At 47.6% G+C, this 18,869-nt stretch overlaps 1 protein-coding gene across 1 annotated transcript in view; it reads right to left on the minus strand.

Moving 5' to 3' along the window:
* Positions 1–11,209: 11,209 nt before the first annotated feature.
* ARL8A (ADP ribosylation factor like GTPase 8A) overlaps positions 11,210–18,869 on the minus strand; it is a 41,973-nt gene continuing 34,313 nt past the window's right edge. The window contains exons 6-8 of the mRNA XM_063144174.1: positions 14,053–14,123; positions 13,192–13,308; positions 11,210–13,157 (exon numbers count right to left, since the gene is read on the minus strand). Coding sequence (XP_063000244.1) covers positions 13,259–13,308; positions 14,053–14,123 — 121 coding nt within the window. The 3' untranslated portion in view covers positions 11,210–13,157; positions 13,192–13,258. The remainder of the gene's footprint in view (positions 13,158–13,191; positions 13,309–14,052; positions 14,124–18,869) is intronic.

The raw sequence follows: 18,869 nt of genomic DNA on the forward strand, positions 1-18,869 counted from the left end.
ACCCAACTTAGTGTCTTATGTACTAAGTCTCCCCTCTATACAAGGGAACCGTGGAAGGTTTCCTGGAAGGTTCACTATATGCTTTAATAATTGTAACAAGAGAAGCTCTGGAAAGGTTTGGGCATTTTGATCTATCCAAGTCTCCAGGTGAGTACATACAACTGAACTTCAATGAAGATAAAAAGCAAGTTTATCTTGGCACCTATGGGAGCTTCCTTCCTGGGGCTAATAGCAATGTTGAGGGGTATGTTTGTGTGTATGGGTCTTTTTTAGGACCACAGCATAAGAGGATAAAGTTAACCCAGACTTCTTGAACCCAGCACCCTCCAGATGTTTTGGACTGCAACTCCCATCATCCTTGAGCAGCCTGACCAATGATCAAGGATGGAAGGATTTGTAGTCCAACACATCTGGGATGGTGCCAAGTTGGAGAAGCCTGGATTTAACCTTCTCTCTGCTCTCCATGGTCCCAATCCCAGCCACAAAGCCGTTATTTACATTTTTTAAAAAAGGATTCACACATCTACAAGTGACACGTTTAATGCCACATGTATTTTGGCCCTCATGTCCCCTATTCCTGAGCCAAACACAGGTAACTCCACCACTCAGTAAGGTCCCAGCCTTTCAGCAGGACAGGAAGAGGAAGTTGGGGGGTGGCTAGGGATTCTGATGCTTAATCCTGATTGACTTTTTTAATCCTACATAAAAATGCTGAGTGGCTGAGCCTCCCTTATGGAAACCTGTAAAATGCTGGATTATTTATGCATCCATCCAGTATTGAGCTGCCATGGTTCCCATGATGCCACCCAAAGGGCAGGAAACATGTCCCATGAAGACACACATGGTCAGGCTCAGATTCTTGTGCCTGTGATTGAGATGCCCTTTCTTGGAAGCTACATTGACCAGGGACACTAAAAACTCTGGGTTTGGGTTCAAGTAACAGCTGTGGCTGCAGACTCTGAGGAGGGGGAAGCTTTGGCTTGCCCATGAAGTCAGACTAGAGCACAGGCATTCGGAAGGAAATCAAATAGGCAGCATCCAGACTTTAGGCCAGGAAATCTCTTCCTTATATCATAGAATCATAGAATAGTACAGTTGGAAGGGGCCTATAAGGCTATTGTGTCCAACCCCCAGGGGTTTGGGGTATTCTTCATTCCACCTCCATGCCACCAACAAGGCACAAGTGCCTGGCCCATGCTGAGCAAACCCTAACCACACTGCAAGGCCCTTCCTCCAGAATATGAGTCTGGTTTGGCTTCAAAGGGGGTCCAAGATATGCTTAAAGGTACATGGTGACATCTCAGGAATTTTGCAGATCAGTCTATCCACAAAGGGCTCTTGCATCTCCCCTGGCAATGACAGGTAGGGGTGTGTGCGCGCGCATGCGCGTGTGTGCTTCCACAGGGTGTATCTGATGGAAGATCTCTTTCAGCCCAAGGGCCAAATTTAATTTTGGAGACGCTCGGGGGTGTCTGTGCATTACAGTGGGGGGTGGCGGCCAAAAATACCAGCATATTTTAGTTCAACGCTCTTGCTGCCAACACTAAGCCTTAGGTCAGGTGTTTCAACCTTTAAGGATGCAACCCTATGCATGCTTAGACTGAAAAATGTCCTACATGCTGGAAATTGTAGGACTTTTTTCTCTCTAAACATACATAGGATTGCATCCTTAGAACAGGAGTGGGGGTGGGAAGTTGGACAAAAGCTGGAAAACCACACAACAATCGGTGTTTGAGGGAAAGGGGTGTGTGGCCCTCTGGGGAACCCCAGGAATGCTGGTTTTGGCCCCTGGGTCTAATGCTCCCCACCCAGGGTTACATGGTGTATTCTTATTCCTATCCCACCCACCCCAAGCAACCCCCAAACCTCTGTTCTTCCTTAAAACATGTTAGGTAAATTCATGAAGCAACAAACACTAATAATTTTAGCTAATAATTGTGATAGCTAACAGTAGAAGCTCCTTGGTCAGTAGCAATACACCTCTGGTTGCCAGATGCTAACCCTTAGCAGCTAAGTGCAGGTAAGGCGTTGTAGCCATCTGCATCATTTGAAGCTGGGCCATCTTGGGAGCCATGCTTGGCTAAGGCTCTCATGCATACACTTTCTCTCCACACAGGCAAGTTCAACACAGAGGCATGTAACAGACCAGGGAGGGGGAACATGTAGTCCTCCAGATGTTGTTGGGTTGCAACTCCCATGCTCCCCCACTATTGGCTATGCTGGCTAGGACTGATGTTTCCCCAGCATCTGGAGAGTCACGCTTTCTCCAATCCTGCAGTAGATCTAGGTTAGAGCATGTCTACATGGAGATAATTGAAACATTTTCATTGTGACTGCTTCACATGATGCAGGAGTTACGAGCTCAGCCTTTGCTGAGCAGCTCCTGAGGCAGGAGAAGTTCACTGACATTCACTGTCACACCAGCCCAGTGTGATCTCTCTTCACCCCATTCACTCTCATCACACAAAAGCTTCCGAGGCTGGTCAGACTGGGGCGATGAGGATCTCATTGTGCTTCTTTGCTCTTGCAGAGAATAGCTAGGGAACATGACCTGCGCATGACCTAAATGCTTCAAATCCAGAAGACAACAGAAAGACAACCGTTTTATTTATCGGTTTGGCCTCCTTGAAAGGTTAGGCGTAGCAGTTTGGGAGGGGCAAAGGCTTCCTCTCTTATGAGCCGTCATTAATAGATTCACTCACTGAGGAAGAAAGCTCTAGAATACTTCCAGGCTTAAGATTTAAAAAATAAGAATCTAATGAAGGTTAAGGAGAAAGGTTTCTAGTCAGCAAGTAAGAACAGGTCTCCTAGTTGTTCAGATCAAGCCTGACACATAAACTTGGGGTGGGGGGACCCATAGTTTAGTAGATCACATTCTGTATGCGTAAAGAATGCCAGGTAGCAAGTGATGGCAAAGACCTCTGCTTAACACTCTAGGGCAGCGGAGGCTGTTGGGTCCTATGTCAGAGTGGCGGTGAATCTGCTCCGTGTCTTGGTCAGAACTCTAAAGGAGCTCCTTTGGAGTTCTGACCAAAACACGGAGCGGATTCACTGCCACTCTGACATAGGACCCAACAGCCTCCGCTGCCCTAGACTTGGGGCGGGTAAACTTCAAACTTGCAGTATCAACTTTAGTTTTTTTGCTTTTTAATAGAAATCTGAGGCCCACCAACCTGAGCCAGGTGCAAAATAATGGCATAAGGGGGTGAGACATAACTCTTCGAACAAGGGTACGTCGCAGCCCTGTCACACAAAAATCCACTTCTTCTCAGCCCAAGCTTTGTTTCACCTCAGCAGCCCAATTTAGAAAAGGAGGAGAAGCCCTTTTGTTGCCGCTGTTGCCCTTGGCAATCTGTGGCGAGTGACCTAGAGATGTACCAGTAAGGGGAGATATGATAGAGGTGTGCAAAATTATGCATAGGGTGGAGAATGTGGATAGGGTGAAATTTTTCTCCCTCTCTCAAAATACTAGAACCCAGAGTCATCCCATGAAGGTGATTGGTGGGAGATTTAGGACAAATAAAAGGAAGGACTTCTTCACACAGCTCATAGTTAAATTATGGCATTCACTACCACAAGATGTAGTGATGGCCACCAATTTAGTTGGCTTTAAAAGTGGGTTGGATAAATTCCTGGAGGAGGAGGCTATCAATGGCTACTAGCCCTGATGGTTATGTGCTACCTCCAGTATCCAAGGCAGTAAGCCTGCGTGCACCAGTTGCTGGGGAACACTGTTGCACCATGTCCTGCTTTCTTGGTCCCTAGGCGACAGCTGTTTGGCCACTGTGTGAACAGAGTAGTGAACTAGATGGACCCTTGATCTGATCCAGCATGGCTCTTATGTATTTATGAACCCAATCTTCTGACCCCCTCTGCCCTGGAGAGCTACTGCCACTCAGAGGAAGTCCTGGGTGAGATGGACTAATGGTCTGACTCTGTGCAAGAGGCATCTTCACCAGCAGCCCATCCTGCATTCTTTTCAAAAGATTCTCAAAGAAGAGTAAAGCTTCTTCTTTCCCCCTTTTTCTTGCAAAAAAACCAAAATGAGGGTCTGATTTTAGATAGTAAGCCCCCAAAACCATTCCATGCCCCCAAGCAACATCTCTCTCTCCCCCCTCCCTCCAGGGGCAATTCGAGTGGCCTAAAACGAACGAACACCTTTCAAGAACCGCTAGCTTGGCTTGCAGGTTTCCTAGCGTTCCGCTACGCCCCTGCTGCATTTCTCTGTCGAGAGACTCCCAGCTCGGTTTGGGCAGGACTGTTAAAGCGCCTTGTTCTCTGCTCTCTTTGGATTGCACCCTCAGAAGCGATCAACGCCACGGAGAGGGTGGGGGCAGTTGCTAGGGGATGGGTTGCGACGCAGGGTGGAGGGGATCAGTGAGCGCTTTGTGCAGGGAATGACATCCACACAGTTCCTTCTTGGGCCTGCTGCCATGGAGACAAAGCCTCAGTCTTTGTTCAAAGAAAATGATGTTTGGATTGCTGGACCTGTCAGCAACACAGGAGCAGTCCTGGGGCAGGCACACTTGCTGCGTCTCCCAAGGAGCCACCTCTCATCTGCAGGCCAGGCTAAGACACTTTTGGTCTCCCTAGGCATGGGGGCAGCCCCTTTGCTCTGGGGCTATTAATCATTTGGGGCAAAGATGGATAGCAGAGCTGTGGGCTCAACCCCTCCAGAGCCAGACCAGAGTCCTCATCAACAGCCTCAAGACCCAGGCTGAGAGCGGGAAGAAACAGGGCAGCCAGAGGGCACAGGAAAGTCACGGAGGAAAAAAACACAGCAGTTCTAAATGAGGAAGATCATATCTGGTAGCCTCCAGATTTGCTGGACTGCAATTCCCATAATTCCCAACCAGCATGGCTGGGAATTATGTTAGCATTCAACACATCTGGAGGGCACCAGGTTGGGGAAGGCTGAGGTACAACAAATGCCATAACAATGCCTGAGCACATTTCCATTCACTACAGGCAGTGGTTTGCTATTTTGGGGAGCCCTTTCCTATGTCAATGTCTGCCATAGAAAGCTACCCATCTGCTGCTGTATCCCACATCTTGCAAGCCATTCTTGGAAGTGTTCTAGGGTGCACAATCAGTTCACATAAGGCACTCGGAACACAAGAAGCTGCCTTATACAGAGTCCGACCCTCGGTCCATCTAGCCCAGTATTGTTGACCATGACTGGCAGTAGCGGTCCAGGATTTCAGACAGGAGGCTTTCGTAGCCCCTACCTGGAGAATCTGGGGATTGAACCTGGGACCTTCTGCATGCAAAGCAGGGGCTCTAACCACTGAGCCCCAGCCCCATCTGGCCTGTTGGACCTCACCATTGCTGAGTGTGAACCGAGATGGCACCGTAGAGCACACTCAACACTGACCTTTCACCTGCAGAGGAAAAATTGTAGCAGTGGGTGTGGGGACACAACTTCACAAGGGCCTGCCCAAACATACAAAACAAGACTGCTGTAGGCTTTCAGCACCTTCATGTTCAAGTTTAGCGATAGTCACAAATAAAGGGACAAAGAATGTAAAACAGCCAACAGAAATTTCACCTCTATGGGTTAGCGGATGCTTTGGAAGTTGGTGCTTTAAAATTCCAAATTCCAAATGGCAGCTGCCTGGCCTTGTTTTGGGTAGTGGAGCCCCGTACTAGGGAGCTCAGATGGAAATATGTCCAGGTCTTGTGGTCTGCCCAGTCTGCAACTCCTCTTGGAAACTGCCTTCCCCCAGTTGTGGCCATCTTGGATTGCCAGGCCTTCTGCTCTCTATGCCTGTGGCTGCCATCTTTCCTCACTGATGCCCAGGTGGGTCAAAGCTTCTGCCTTCCTCTTCCAGCTTCCTTTGAACTCTACCCTACCGGTCTTTGCTCAACCATATATTTGATCAGGCTGCTGCCTTCTGCCTGCAAGTTCTGGGTAAATGGGAGTGTCCTCTGACTTTCAGGGTTTCCCCTATGTCTTCCCAGTGCCTCTATGGCTCCCGTCACTGGGTTGGGCATGATTGACAATTTATGCAGACAAACAATCTTTCTGGGAAGCTTATCTGGCATTACAGATCTTCTTGTTGAGAAGCTCCTCAGAACACAGTATGAAAATCATGGCACTAGCGGGAATTCTAGTCCAGGCCGATGAATGGAGTTTCCATTGCCAAACCCTCTGGGGCACCGGCAGCAGGCCAAAACTTTTTGGGGAATATGTATGGAAATCCCAAACAACATGGATTACAAGAAATCTCAGGAGCTACAAACACGATGAGAACAGAAACTTAACTCTGAATGCAAAATGCCAGTAATTTTCAACATTCTGCCCCTCTCAACTCAACACTCCACCCATCTAGTTCCCTCACTTCAGCCCACTCTTCCCCATACCCTTGTCCCTACTGTGGATCTGCCGCACTGTCAGTGGGCTGTCTCTGTCTTCTATCCCAAGAATTCCTTGCATTTCTTGCCCATTTACTGCACAGTCTCCTCCTGGCTCATGCCCAGAGGGGAAGGGAATGGGGTGGGAAGAAAGGGGGTTGTGCATGTGGAAAGAGAAAAGCCCGATTTCCTGCTGGATGTGTCAGTTACACCAGCAGCACACAAATCAAATCTAGGGTGGTGGTGAAACAAGGATGGCTTGGCAGGCACATCCACATCTCCAGGATTTCACTGGCTGCAGCAAAATCTGCTTACAATCTTGAAGGCTGCAGAGTAACCCTTCCTCATCCACCCCTGCCCCCAATTGGCACTGACTAAAGGATTGCATCAGGGTGGGGGTGGGGGTGAAATTGACTAGACAGGTTCCCTTGGGGCAGTTTATGCAGAACAGGGGACAGGGAACCTGTGGCTGTACAAATTTTATTTATTGCATTTCTATACCGCCCAATAGATGAAGCTCTCTGATGTAGGACTCCAAATGTGTTGGGACTACAATTCCCATTATCCCCAGCCAGCATGGCCAATTGCCAGGGACAATGGGATATGGACTCCAATACCTGGAGGGCCACAGTTGCCCCACCTGATACAGAAAGCAGGAGGCAGCCTATGCTTAAGCTAATGTATACCTTTGGCCATCCTGGGTTCCTGCCCTAATAAGGACCCTGGAAGTATTGCGAGTGAGCGGAGCAAGGCTGGACGACGACACAACAAAGCAGGAGTGAGAGGAGGCCACTGTCTCGAATCAAGGCTCTTGCTCCAGGCCCTGCCAGGATGGGTGAGGGGTTTGTGCGAAGCCTGAGTGCTGATGTGACCTGAATATCTAACAGGACAGGAGGGAAAGGATGGGAGCTGCTATTCATGCCGCGCTTTCCCCTGCTGGCTTAGTCGGAGCAAGGGCCAAGCAAGAACAATGCCGGGTTTGTTGCAATGGCTCCCGGTTGGTCAGGCAGCTGGGGGTGGGGAATGGATAGCAGAGTGGTGGGGGGGGGGGGGAAGAGAAGAGAGAGACCAACCAAGCCTGGCTGGAATACTATGGAGCTGGGGGGAGGGGGGGAGAAGCGTGTCTAAAATTTCAAAGACATTGGGGCCAGCAAGGGTAGGCCTGACAAGAGCACCCAGCATACTGTGCTGCTACGTCCACCAGGGGCCCAGACAGTGACTGCAGAAAAGAGGATCTGGAGTGACCACAGTAGCCGAGGGCCAATGACAGAAAGAGCTTCATGTTGCATAGCCTCTGGCAGCCGAGACAGCGGAGCAAAAGAATGGGCAAGCACTCCGCTTCTGAATGATCACAAGATCCGGGGAATCTTTGAGATTCCCTCGTCTTTGAGATTCCCTCATCGTGCAGGTTCACCATGAGAGCAGAAAGAGAGCTGAATTGCCTTGGGAGTTCTGTACATTACACCAAGTAGGTAACGCTCAAGCAGATTTCCAACCTGTGTTCCAGAGAATATCAATTTTTCTTAGAAGCTACATGGAGGTTTCTTGGTAAGATCACGAACTGCAGATAACGTCTCCCGAAGCGAAGATTCCCGTGCCATCACTATTGTATTTGCCTGTTTACTGACATCCCATTTGTATACTGCCCATATGGGTAATGTCGTCTGGATAAAGAGTTAACAAAAAATAATCAACAAAAGTCCTAACCCCGCCCCCAAAAGAGAATAAAACCAACCACACTAAAAGACAAAGAAAACAAAACCAGCAACAGCAAGAATCCAGCAGAGCTAAAAACACCGAAGGTCTTAAAATGCCTTGGACAATAAAACAAAAATTCAACCACAAAGTGAATTCAACCACAAAGTAGGAGTCAGGTGAGCCTCTCAGGCAGTGGCATTCCACACCAGGGCAAAAAGGCCCTTCCCCTGGTACCCACCCCATTTGGTGGGCTCCCCTGGAGAACCACCATTCTTCATCTGCAATCCACAGCTGCAGGGGAGTGCTGGTCATGTTCTAGGGTTGCCTCCCTCCAGGTGTTTTGGATGTTAACTCCCAAACTCCAGCCAGCTTGGCCAATGATAAAAAAATTGTAGTCAAAAACATCTGGAGAGTGCCAGGTTGGGGAAGGTTATTCTAGGGCACATGTGCACATGCACGCTTGCCATGTGGAGACAGCAAAGCCTGACTAGTGCCTCATGTGGACTGAGTGCATAGCCAAGGATGTATCCCAGTCTTCAGTCCTCAGCAGACAATTCAATGTTTGAAAGCTTAAAAGCACAGGATAAGAAAAGCAGATGAAGGATTTAATCTGTCAATTGTTAGGCAATCTGGTACCCTCCAGATGTTTTGTTGGACTACAGCTCCCATTATTATTATTATTATTATTATTATTATTATTATTATTATTTATTTATATAGCACCATCAATGTACATCAATAATCCACTATTGGCCATGCCATCTGGCGCTGATGGGAGCTGTAGTCCAAAACATCTGGAGGACACCAGGGTGCTGATCTCTCCAGAGAGCCAGTGTAGTTTAGTGGTTAGAGGCCATATACCTGCAATTGCCAGATGAGAAGGATAACATGCAAAGGATTGTTCTCTCCATCTCTCAGGCCCAACTTGTGAGTTCTGCCAGAGACATCCAGCTGGTTAGATGGGCTTTTGGCCTGATCCAGAATAGCAATTCTTATTCTCAATTTTTAAGATACCACAGTTCTGAAATTGGACTAAGTAAAGGGTATGCTCAGAATAAGGTCAAAGTCTTGAGCCTCACTAGAACACTCAAGCCTGTTTGGGGTAGGGGAAAAGGGTTACTGAGATAAACCAGATTCCAGAAGGGTAGCTGTACTAGTCTGCAGCAACATGAGCATATTTTCGGTAAAGTGCAATGCACCTTAGAGACGAAGACAATTGCAATGTTTTAACGCCCGGAAATATGGCATCACCTCATTTGCTCAAGAGTACTCCTATTGTCACTGCTAAATAACTCTTTACCTCATCAGCCTCCGGTTCGTTCCGACTATTTATGATGGTGGCTGCTCACTTTGCTGCCCAGTAGAAGAGAGGGCGGGAATCAAATCTTTGCCTACTTCAGACTGAGGAAGACTTTGTCCACAGGGGTGACAGTGTGCACCCAGGCACATATATGTACAATGTTACGGTGTGGGTGGGTGGCTGTGCGGCTGTTTCCTCGGGTTCAGTCTAGCAAACAGGGCCATCTGCTTCTTCACTGCTAGGACAAGAGGGCCCATGCTGAAAGGATATCCTTGTGCTGGGGAAAAAGCAAGCAACAAAAGCTGGACAGAAACTGCTGATGAATTCCATCGTTGTGTGATGAGTAGGTGGTACATACTTCTCCTCCCATTCAGGCTATACCAGCAGATAGGCCTGTGTACTACACTTCAAAAATGATATTGTAGACCTGGAAAAGGAGAAGGAAAAGGAACTAAAATGACCAAGAGAACAGAGCAACTCCCCCGTGAGGAAAAGAAAGCTTTCTGGCTTAGAAAAAAGGTAAGGGGGGATGGGATAGTTTTATACAATTATGCATGGTTTGGAGGAAGTTCTTGGGGAGTTTTTCTCCCTCTCTCATAATTCTAGAACTGAGCAACATCCAATGAAGCTGAATAGGAGATTCAGGATAAAAGTTAGTCCTACTTCACACAGCATATAATTAAACTATGGAATTTGGTACCATAAGATGTTGCAATTGCCACATACATGGAGGGTTTAGACAAATTCCTGGAGGAGGCTATCAATGGCTACTAGCCGGGCTGGCCATGTGCTAATTCCAGTGTCAGAGGCAAGATGACTCTCAACACCAGTTGCTTGGGAACACGACCGGGAGGGTGCAATTGTGCTCATGTCCTGCTTGTGAGCTTCCCAGAGGCATCCAAATAGCCACTAGGAGAACAAAATGGGGGACTAGAGAGGCCTTTGGCCTGACCCAGCATGGCTTTCACATTTTTATATGATGTACTGTAGTTGGATAGGTTTGACTTCTCTCCAGTGCTGCAAGGAAATGTAGCCAGCACTGTGGGAGGGGACGTATCTCGGTACTAGAGCAGCTGCTTTGCATGCAGAAGGTGCCAGGGTTCAATCCCCACCATCTCTGGGTAAGGCTAAGAAAGAATCCTGCCTGAAAACCTGGGGGGCCACTGCCAGTCCGTGTTGACAATACTGGGCTATATGGACCAACGGTCTGACTTAGAAAAAGACACCTTCCTGCGTCATGATGGTGGCAAAAGAGAAGAGAAGCAACATGTAACCAGCCTCCTACACGTCCCCTTCAACTTGGCCGATATTTCCTTCAGGGAGATAGAATCCTCTTCTCTCGGGTGGAAGAGCCATGCAAATTGTGTCGAGGGAAGAACTGGAAGATGAAGGCAGGATTTCCTTTGCGAGTGCAAGCTGGGGAAACCCTGCAGCCGCTTGCAGTGTTGTTGGGATGGGGGTGAAATTACAACCTCTTCCGCCTCCCCCCACTCTCCTTAGCTCCAGCACTGGCTCCACTTCAATGATCTTGCTGCAGGATTGCTGGGATGGGGGATGGTGTGTGTTTATCAGAGAGAGTGAAGATGTGTATGCACACACGTGCGCATGCACACACACGCACGCACGCACGCACGCACGCACGCACACACACACACACACGGCCACAAAGGGCCCTCTCCAGTACCAACAATGCTGGGCACCACTATTGTACAGGCTATGTCCCCAAGGGCATGAAAGTTTTGCTCTTCCAGCCAGAAAACAAACCCAGACGAAGCTGGTTTGTAGCTGGTAGCAGGTTCAAACTGAGTGAGGGAAAATGAAGGGGAGAGGAAAGAAGACCACCGTGCGACCACCACCAACACAAAATTGTTAATTTATTGTTATTAGGAGGCAAAAAAAATGTACTGTTACAAGATTCATTTCCCAACGGAGAGGGTCAAAAAATGAGCCAAAAATATATTTAAAAAAGGAATAAAATGACACTTTACAATTCATTAAATAATAATAAAAACGAGTAAAATATCTCCTTGTGCAATTCTGTGAAAATGAGAACAGAGGAGGGGGGGAAAAAGATGCAGTTAGAAAGCCCAACCCCCTTGAGGGGAGCAGCTCCGTGCAGGATAGGGCCAGGCAAGGGCAGGATAGGGCCCTGCAATCTCAGGCCTATCCGCAGCTTAAATGGGGCGGGGAAAGACCTGGTTGCTTGTGGCCTGCAGCCGGCTGCTCTTAACAGAGGGGCAAGGGGGGCTGGCACATGGAGCCGTACAATCCTTCCCAGAACCCCCTTCCTGGACCCTGTTGGACCCTATCGTGAATCCCAAGGTGAGCAGATATCAGCACAGAACAGTCACCACCCCTGCTAGCCTGGATTAACCCCCCTGGTCAGGAATTGCCATCCTCGCCCCATTGCAGCTTTTAGCTCGAAAGCTCAAGCACCGTATGGTTGTGAAGCACAGTTCTCTCGCAGACCATCATGCATGCAGGCATGGGAGATCAAGAACCCCCCTCTCCTACACAACTGCCTAATCCCAAGGCCAAAGCCTCACACCCTAAACTTGGCCAGAGGCAGCAGGTCTTGTACACTTAGTTCTGGGCTCATGGAGGATGGTGTGTGTGTCTCTCTCTCTCTAGCCTAGAAGACTGAGGAATAGCCCCTGCTCCTAGTGACTAGGCTCTGGCCAGCAGAAACACCTGCAAACTGGACGAGGGCACACTTCTCATCTCCTCTGCGCTGAAATCCACATCTAGGATTCGAGACAACCATCCCAAGATCTATGTCTTCCCGAAGGGGCTTGGAAGGAAACCTGGGCATAAATCGCTCCAAGCTGAAGAGTCTGTGGCACAGTAGAATCCTAGGCTCAGAGTCTGCCTTTATGCGGCCCAGGAGCACATGCATCCCGGCCCATCTATGTCTGCTCAGGCCCTGGTCCCCTCCCTACAGAAAGACTGCAGCCTTAGGCAGAAGGCTAGCATACAGGCTTGCAAAGGGCAAGCACACACCGCATCCACCACACATGGATTTGTGCAGGGCAGCAGCAGGAGATGATAATTCAGGGGATCCAAGAGCAAGCTGAGCGGGAGTCAAAGCTCAATCACAACGCAAGGAGACCTTCACAGCCCACCTTGTTGGGAAACAACAGAACTGAACTTGATTCCCCAGGATTCAGGGGGAGAAGGGACGTCACCGACTCCCCCCAATGCCTTAGACCAGAGGACTGACTCAAAAGTGAGCAATCCTGTTCTAGGAGGCCTTCCTCAGGGGCTTACCCCCCCCCCCCCCGTACCACTGAGCAGCCTGGGCAGCAGAGAAAGAAGCAGACACAGCGGAAAGCATCAGATTCCGTCACTGAGGGAGAAGTGAGCTGCCGGAGGTGGAAGGGGGAAGAGGTCGCTTGCAGGGAAGGTTCTGCCCAAAGCCATGCTCCTCCTCCCCACCCCCAGTGAGGTCCCCCCTGCTTGCGAGATGCCCAATACTGCGTGTGGTACTTCACCCCCTCCCCATCTGTCCGCCGCTGCCCCCATGACAGCTCACAGGCCCCATTTAGTAACAGCGTAATTGCTTAAATTAAAAAATTAAAATATATATACATATATATATATATACTGTACACACACTGACGACAACAGAACAGTGCCAAAACCAGAGTAAGGAGCGAGGGAACGGGGTGGGGGGCAGACAGTTTCTTTACAATAAAAACAGGAGTTCAATCTCAGCAGAAGAAGAGTCTGGGGTCCCCTAAAAATACCCATCTAGGGAAAGGGAGGTGGGCAAGGGGGATGGAAAGAGCAGGAGATGGGGGAAGAGGGGGGGGGGAGGAGGAGGAGGAGGAGGAGGAGGAGGAGGAGGAGGTGCGTTTGGGCTTTTACAATGGCATCTTCCCGATCCAAGAGGTGGCCGAAGGGCTCTCAGCTTCGCCGGGACTTTGAGTGCTGGATAAGCCACTGTAGGGTGATGTCTGTCAAATGCAAGATACAATCAATGACCATCAAGAGAAAGTAAGATGCACCAAACTGTCTGCTGCACGTGACTGGGCTGAGTTCATGATCCAATCCTGCGACGCTGCCGCCCAGACTCCAACAGAATGACCCTTGCATGCGAGGGAACTATTCCTCCATCCCTCAGCCTACAGGAACCCCTTTTTTTGCCTCGTTCAATGCTGTTTGGAGCAGGCAGGGCCCCGGGGACATTCAGCACTCTTATAAAACTAGCCCCATGACTCAAATAGCTTGGCCCATTGTGCTCCCATCATGGAAAGGCTCCAGTGGGGCATAAACAGGGCCATCTCAAAGTATTTTGGTGCCCCAGGTGAGAGGAACCAATCAGACACTGCTTGGGGGGGAGGAGCCAAGAAGGGCCCTGGAGCAGCAAGGGGACAGGCCTCTAACTGCGAGCTGACTGGTTCTGTTTACTGCCTCACACACTAGGGAAAGTATTGTGATTCAAAGTAGCATCCAGCTGCAGCCTGGACAGGCCCTTACTGTGTGTCAAGCCTTGCCTGGCAGCTATTGCTGCTGCCTGCCTGGGTGTCATTTGGTGCCCACTTTGCCCCCATCCCTTGAACTGGCCCTAGGTATAAGGCAGGATGTCCTCAGGAGAATTCTACATATTACTTGTGCATTTAACTCCCGGTCTCACCATCAGCTTCCAAGTTCTCAGGCATTCTCAGGCATGTAACCTCCCCGTTCCTTTCCACACTTACCAATGTTGTCCTTTTCTTTGCAAGAGATTGAATAGCAACAGATCTCGCGGTCCTGGATGGCAGACAAGTTCCTGCAGGAGAAATAGACGCAAGAGGGATCAGACTTCCTTAGGGAAAGGACATATACAATGATTTAAAATTAAAAACCCTGACAGTTTAAGACCAGAGTTAAGGCTATCTCATGTTGGCTGATCTACAAATCCAGGAAATTGAAAGTTAAGGCTAATGCCTTAACAGATGTGCCCCATGATCAGTAATGATCACAAACTGTGCTTGCTTACAACTTACCCCCAATGCACCTATACTTTTCTTTGGTCTTTCAAGCACAAGTCCTGATGGGGAAGATGTAGTGCCGGGGACCAGCAAAGAAGTCCCTCATTATCCTAGTCCTGTATTCCTTTATGAAGCCTCTAAACCTTACTGCATTGGTAGAGGAATCCTCCTGTGAGTTGACCTATCCCTGTTTGTTGCTTGTAAGCAAGCAGAATTTGTGACATTGCACAACACCATTACTGATCATGGGGCATGTTCATGAAGGCCTGAGCTTCCATTTTCCAAGCTTTGTGGAGCTTGAGCCAAAATGAGATAGCTTTAACTCTGGTCTTAAACAGACAGGATTTTTGATCATTGAATTTCCCTGGTTTTAAAAAGGAAATGTATTATTATACTAAAAAACAAAACACTAACAAGTCATTAACTGAGTTGATATGTACACATGAATAGATATATCCCTATAGGTTCAGAATAGCTTGCTTCTGAGTAAGCCTGAACAGGATTCCAACATAGCTTTTCCATTTTTCTCCCTCTCTACATCAGTGATCTGTCAATCGGTGAGAGTGATTCTCTTAGACTTCGAAATTACCTCACTCTGATCTCAGTCAACAGTTTCCTGCTCCCCCCCCCCCCCCCCCGCTGTCAAAATGCTGACAGGAGCAGTGGAATTCAAAACGCTGGTCTACTGGCAGCATTCTAGCTTCAGAGTGAAACTAAGCATGCCCGACATAACTTTGCTGACTTTTGCTGCCATGGGCTTTCAGAGGGCAGAAAAATCTTGATAACTTTTAAACTGCTGCTCAGAATATCACCATACCAATGAAAGGACCACCTCCTCATAGAATCATAGAATAGTAGAGTTGGAAGGGGTCTTGATAGTTTATTTCATCTTATTTTACTATAAAATTTTGTTGAAATCCATCCCCTTAACCTCTTTGGTTTTCTAGGGGCCTATAAGGCCATTGAGTCCAAAACCCAACGAGCCTGAATAAAGTACTTCTGTACTTCTCCCCAGAATTTGAAAGAAATATATAGAGCTGAAGCTTGGAGTAAAAAGTACAAATGTGTCAATTTTCAACACTAAAACTTGCTGTATCCATGGCAATTCATATCAGATTATCTTGAGATTAGGTACAATTGTAGAGAGTTTATAAAGTGGATTATGGAGTCCATGCTTCACACTATTATCTCAACACATCTTATTTTTATAAACTGTAGAATTCTGAGACTTAGAATGGTGGAACCTTTCTTTTTGGCACTCACTTGAACTAAAGGGGCATTCTAATGCCCATTTAATTAGTGGACCAAGGAAACGGAAAAAAAGTGTCCTAAAAAACATGTACTAAAATGGTGTGTTCAGATCTTCTCCCTATGAATGGCTTGGGGTGGGGATCATGCCTCCCACCTCTGTTCACCTCTGGGCCCACTGGAACCGCATGAACAGTTAGTTGCCCACATTCAATCTGATTTGGGCCTAAGCACTTTGGATTTTATGTATATAGGCCCCATGTGCACATTTATTTAAAAGATATTTATGCCACTTTTAAGGGTAAAAAGCTTCTCAGCATGGCTTCCAGAATAAAATCCCCAAACCCCAATATCAATGTTAATAATATTAATATACCAGAGATAATAAAACAAATATCCAGCCCCAAAATATTAACATCCAGGCTGGGTAGTGTTGGCCCTTTCTGCCTGAAAGTGCTTGCAGAGCACTTCAGATGGGGGTGCCCTATAGTGCACACTTTCTGCCTAGCTTTTCTATCGGGAAAGGAAGGCCGGGGGGTGGCGGGTGGCAAGTGTCTATTGATGAATCTCCTCAATGGTGAATGGAGCTTATTAGTGCAAGATGCTGAAAAAGTGTGCTATACTGGTTACAGTGTTGGACCGGGACTTAGGAGATTCGGGTTCTAGTCCCCACTTGGCCATAAAGCTCACTGTGTGTCTTCGGGTGACTCTCAGCCCAATCTACCTCACAGGGTTGTTGTGAGAATAAAATGGAAAGGAGGACTACATAAGCTGATCACAAAGAAAGAAATAGGTTTTCAGGATGTGAATATGTGTTTATTAGCAATAAACCCATAAAATAGGTTTATTAACAAGATGATAATAACTAATGAACCTATTTTAGCACCCTGAGAACCTGTTTCTCTCCTTTGTGACCTATTTTGGATGCTCACCCCCCTCCTGCTTTTTCTCGCTATATAAGCCGTCCTGGATCCCTTTCAAGGGGGCGGGGGGAGAAGCAGGATATAAATGTTATAATAAATAAATAAACACCAAGAGGCAAGTTCACTACATTTAATTCTACAGGACAAATGGAACAAGTGAAAGGCAGTACGATCCCTGTCAAGGCCTCACAGACAGAACTCAGGCGAGAATCTACTCTGTCCTCTCTCCCTGCCTCTTCCAATTTCTTAAGCTGCCTGCTCTGAACCAAGCACTGCTTTCTTGAGCTGCTGTCATCCCCATTTTAGCAGGTGATTGGGATAAACCTGCTTGACCTCTGTTCCACCACATCATCCAGACAGCACCAGAAAAAGGAGAGATGAAAAATACAGGCCTGCCTCTGGCGCCACCGTGTGGTCCAGGCAACGTAAGGCTCAAGGCACTGAAAGAAAACACACCTCTCCTGCCAAGCCCAGATTTTCCTCAGCTCTTTGCATTTCTGCAACAGCAAAATTTGATAGGCAAACTATGAGCCCTCACTCAGGTTCAATCATCAACACAACATATTCAATAAAGAGCTCTGTGGCACTTTGAAGACACAGCTTTTGTGGACAAATGGCTACCTCACCAGATGCATAAGGCCTTGTCCTCAGCTATTATTTACACTCACACAGAGAAAAAACATTGTCAACAGTAGGCCCAGAAGACCATGAAAATGTAACAGGTACAGTACATCTGTGACATTTCTATGCAAAATGTACAAACTGGCAAAACTGGTGAACAGATATTCTATAGTGTATTGTCATCAAGGGTAGCATTCCTGATGGCTTGTACTCTTATCTCCATACATCTCGGGTGCACAGAGTCTCTATACGTCCATGACAGCCAGGATGGAATTCACTGGGGGGGTTGCCAATGGACTGCAATTTCCTCAGTAAGTCGGTGATGTCACACAAATAACTAGGGACCCTGTACTACATCCCTAATCTACTTCTCACCAGCAACAATGGATCACCTAACACAAACCCCAATATGAGACCATGCAACAAACCCAGAGGCCATCTCTGCTCAGGTAACATTATTACAAAACCTAATCATATCAACCATGTGGTCAGCTGCTTATTCAGTTGCTTATCTTCCAGGGCAACATCTGCCATCCCCTGTCAACATTGCCCTTCTGCTGTCTATGCAGGACAAATAGATCTGACTCCACACACGGGAAAAACACAAATCTGACACAGAATGATAACATTCAGAAACTAGTGGGAGAAGGCCACTCTCTCAAGACACCCTGATGCTGACCTGAAAGTCAACACATTTCAACAAAACCACTTTAAAGGGAGCTCATGCATGAACTAGTATTCAGTTTGGACTTAATTGGGACCATGAATTTCTTCTCCCACTTGGAGCTAGAAAGATAGTATTATCACCTATGACTGCTGTTGTAAAAGGATCACTGTTCTTATCTTGTATCCATTGGCCCAGTTCACATTTAAGGACCACCCATGGCTTGTTGGGGCTGAGCAGAAATGAGTGAGCCCACTACCGCCCATCTGCTCGTCACTTCCATTCTCTGTTAACTTGTTCCTGGCATGTTATTGTGGCATCCAAATCTTGAAACTCTTGGTTGTTTAGGGGCTAACAAACCAGCATTAGCTCAACATTTGTTGTAGAGTCAACTCTGGGTTAACTCCTAAAAAACCAGTGTTTCCAGGTTCAAGTGTCACAATATCAATCCTGGAACAGGTGGAAACACCAAATGTGTGGGAGGCAACGTGCTCACTCTCCTGCTAGATATCAGCAACTCCTGGGTTAAACAACCCAGGAATTATTGTTATATGCGAACCAGGTCAGTGTGTGTGTATGTTCTGCCAACAGAGAACACCTCTTCATGCATCTGACAAAGTGGGTTCTAGTCCATAACAGGTTTTTTTGCCACAGTAAATCTCATAGATTTGATGACGCCAAAAAAGTCCATGCTGCTTTCTACCCCTCTGAAAGTTATCAACACAGCATGGCATCTTATGAAAGGAATTAAGAGTGTTTATACAGTCTAGACACTCCAAAACGGAGGTCACACAGCAGCCTTGAGAAAGCAAGCACATGCTTGCCTGCTGTCCTAACAGCAAATTTACTTTTAAGTCAGTGTAGCCAAAGAGCCCGGTTACTCAGCTTTTACAGCTGGAGAAATAGATGACCTGTCCTAATTCTGTATCAGGCTGTCACCTGGAAACAGCCTCCCATCTTCAGATGCAGGCTGTCATGGAGATGTCTGGAAATATGTGCACATTTGGAAGCAGGCACAAATGTTAATAGCCCTATAGCAACCGACAGCAGCCCTGGCCATGCCACCAGAGAGTAAGGTCAGACCGCCT

Source organism: Elgaria multicarinata, chromosome 1, assembly GCF_023053635.1.
Source record: "Elgaria multicarinata webbii isolate HBS135686 ecotype San Diego chromosome 1, rElgMul1.1.pri, whole genome shotgun sequence".
Lineage (NCBI taxonomy): Eukaryota > Metazoa > Chordata > Lepidosauria > Squamata > Anguidae > Elgaria > Elgaria multicarinata.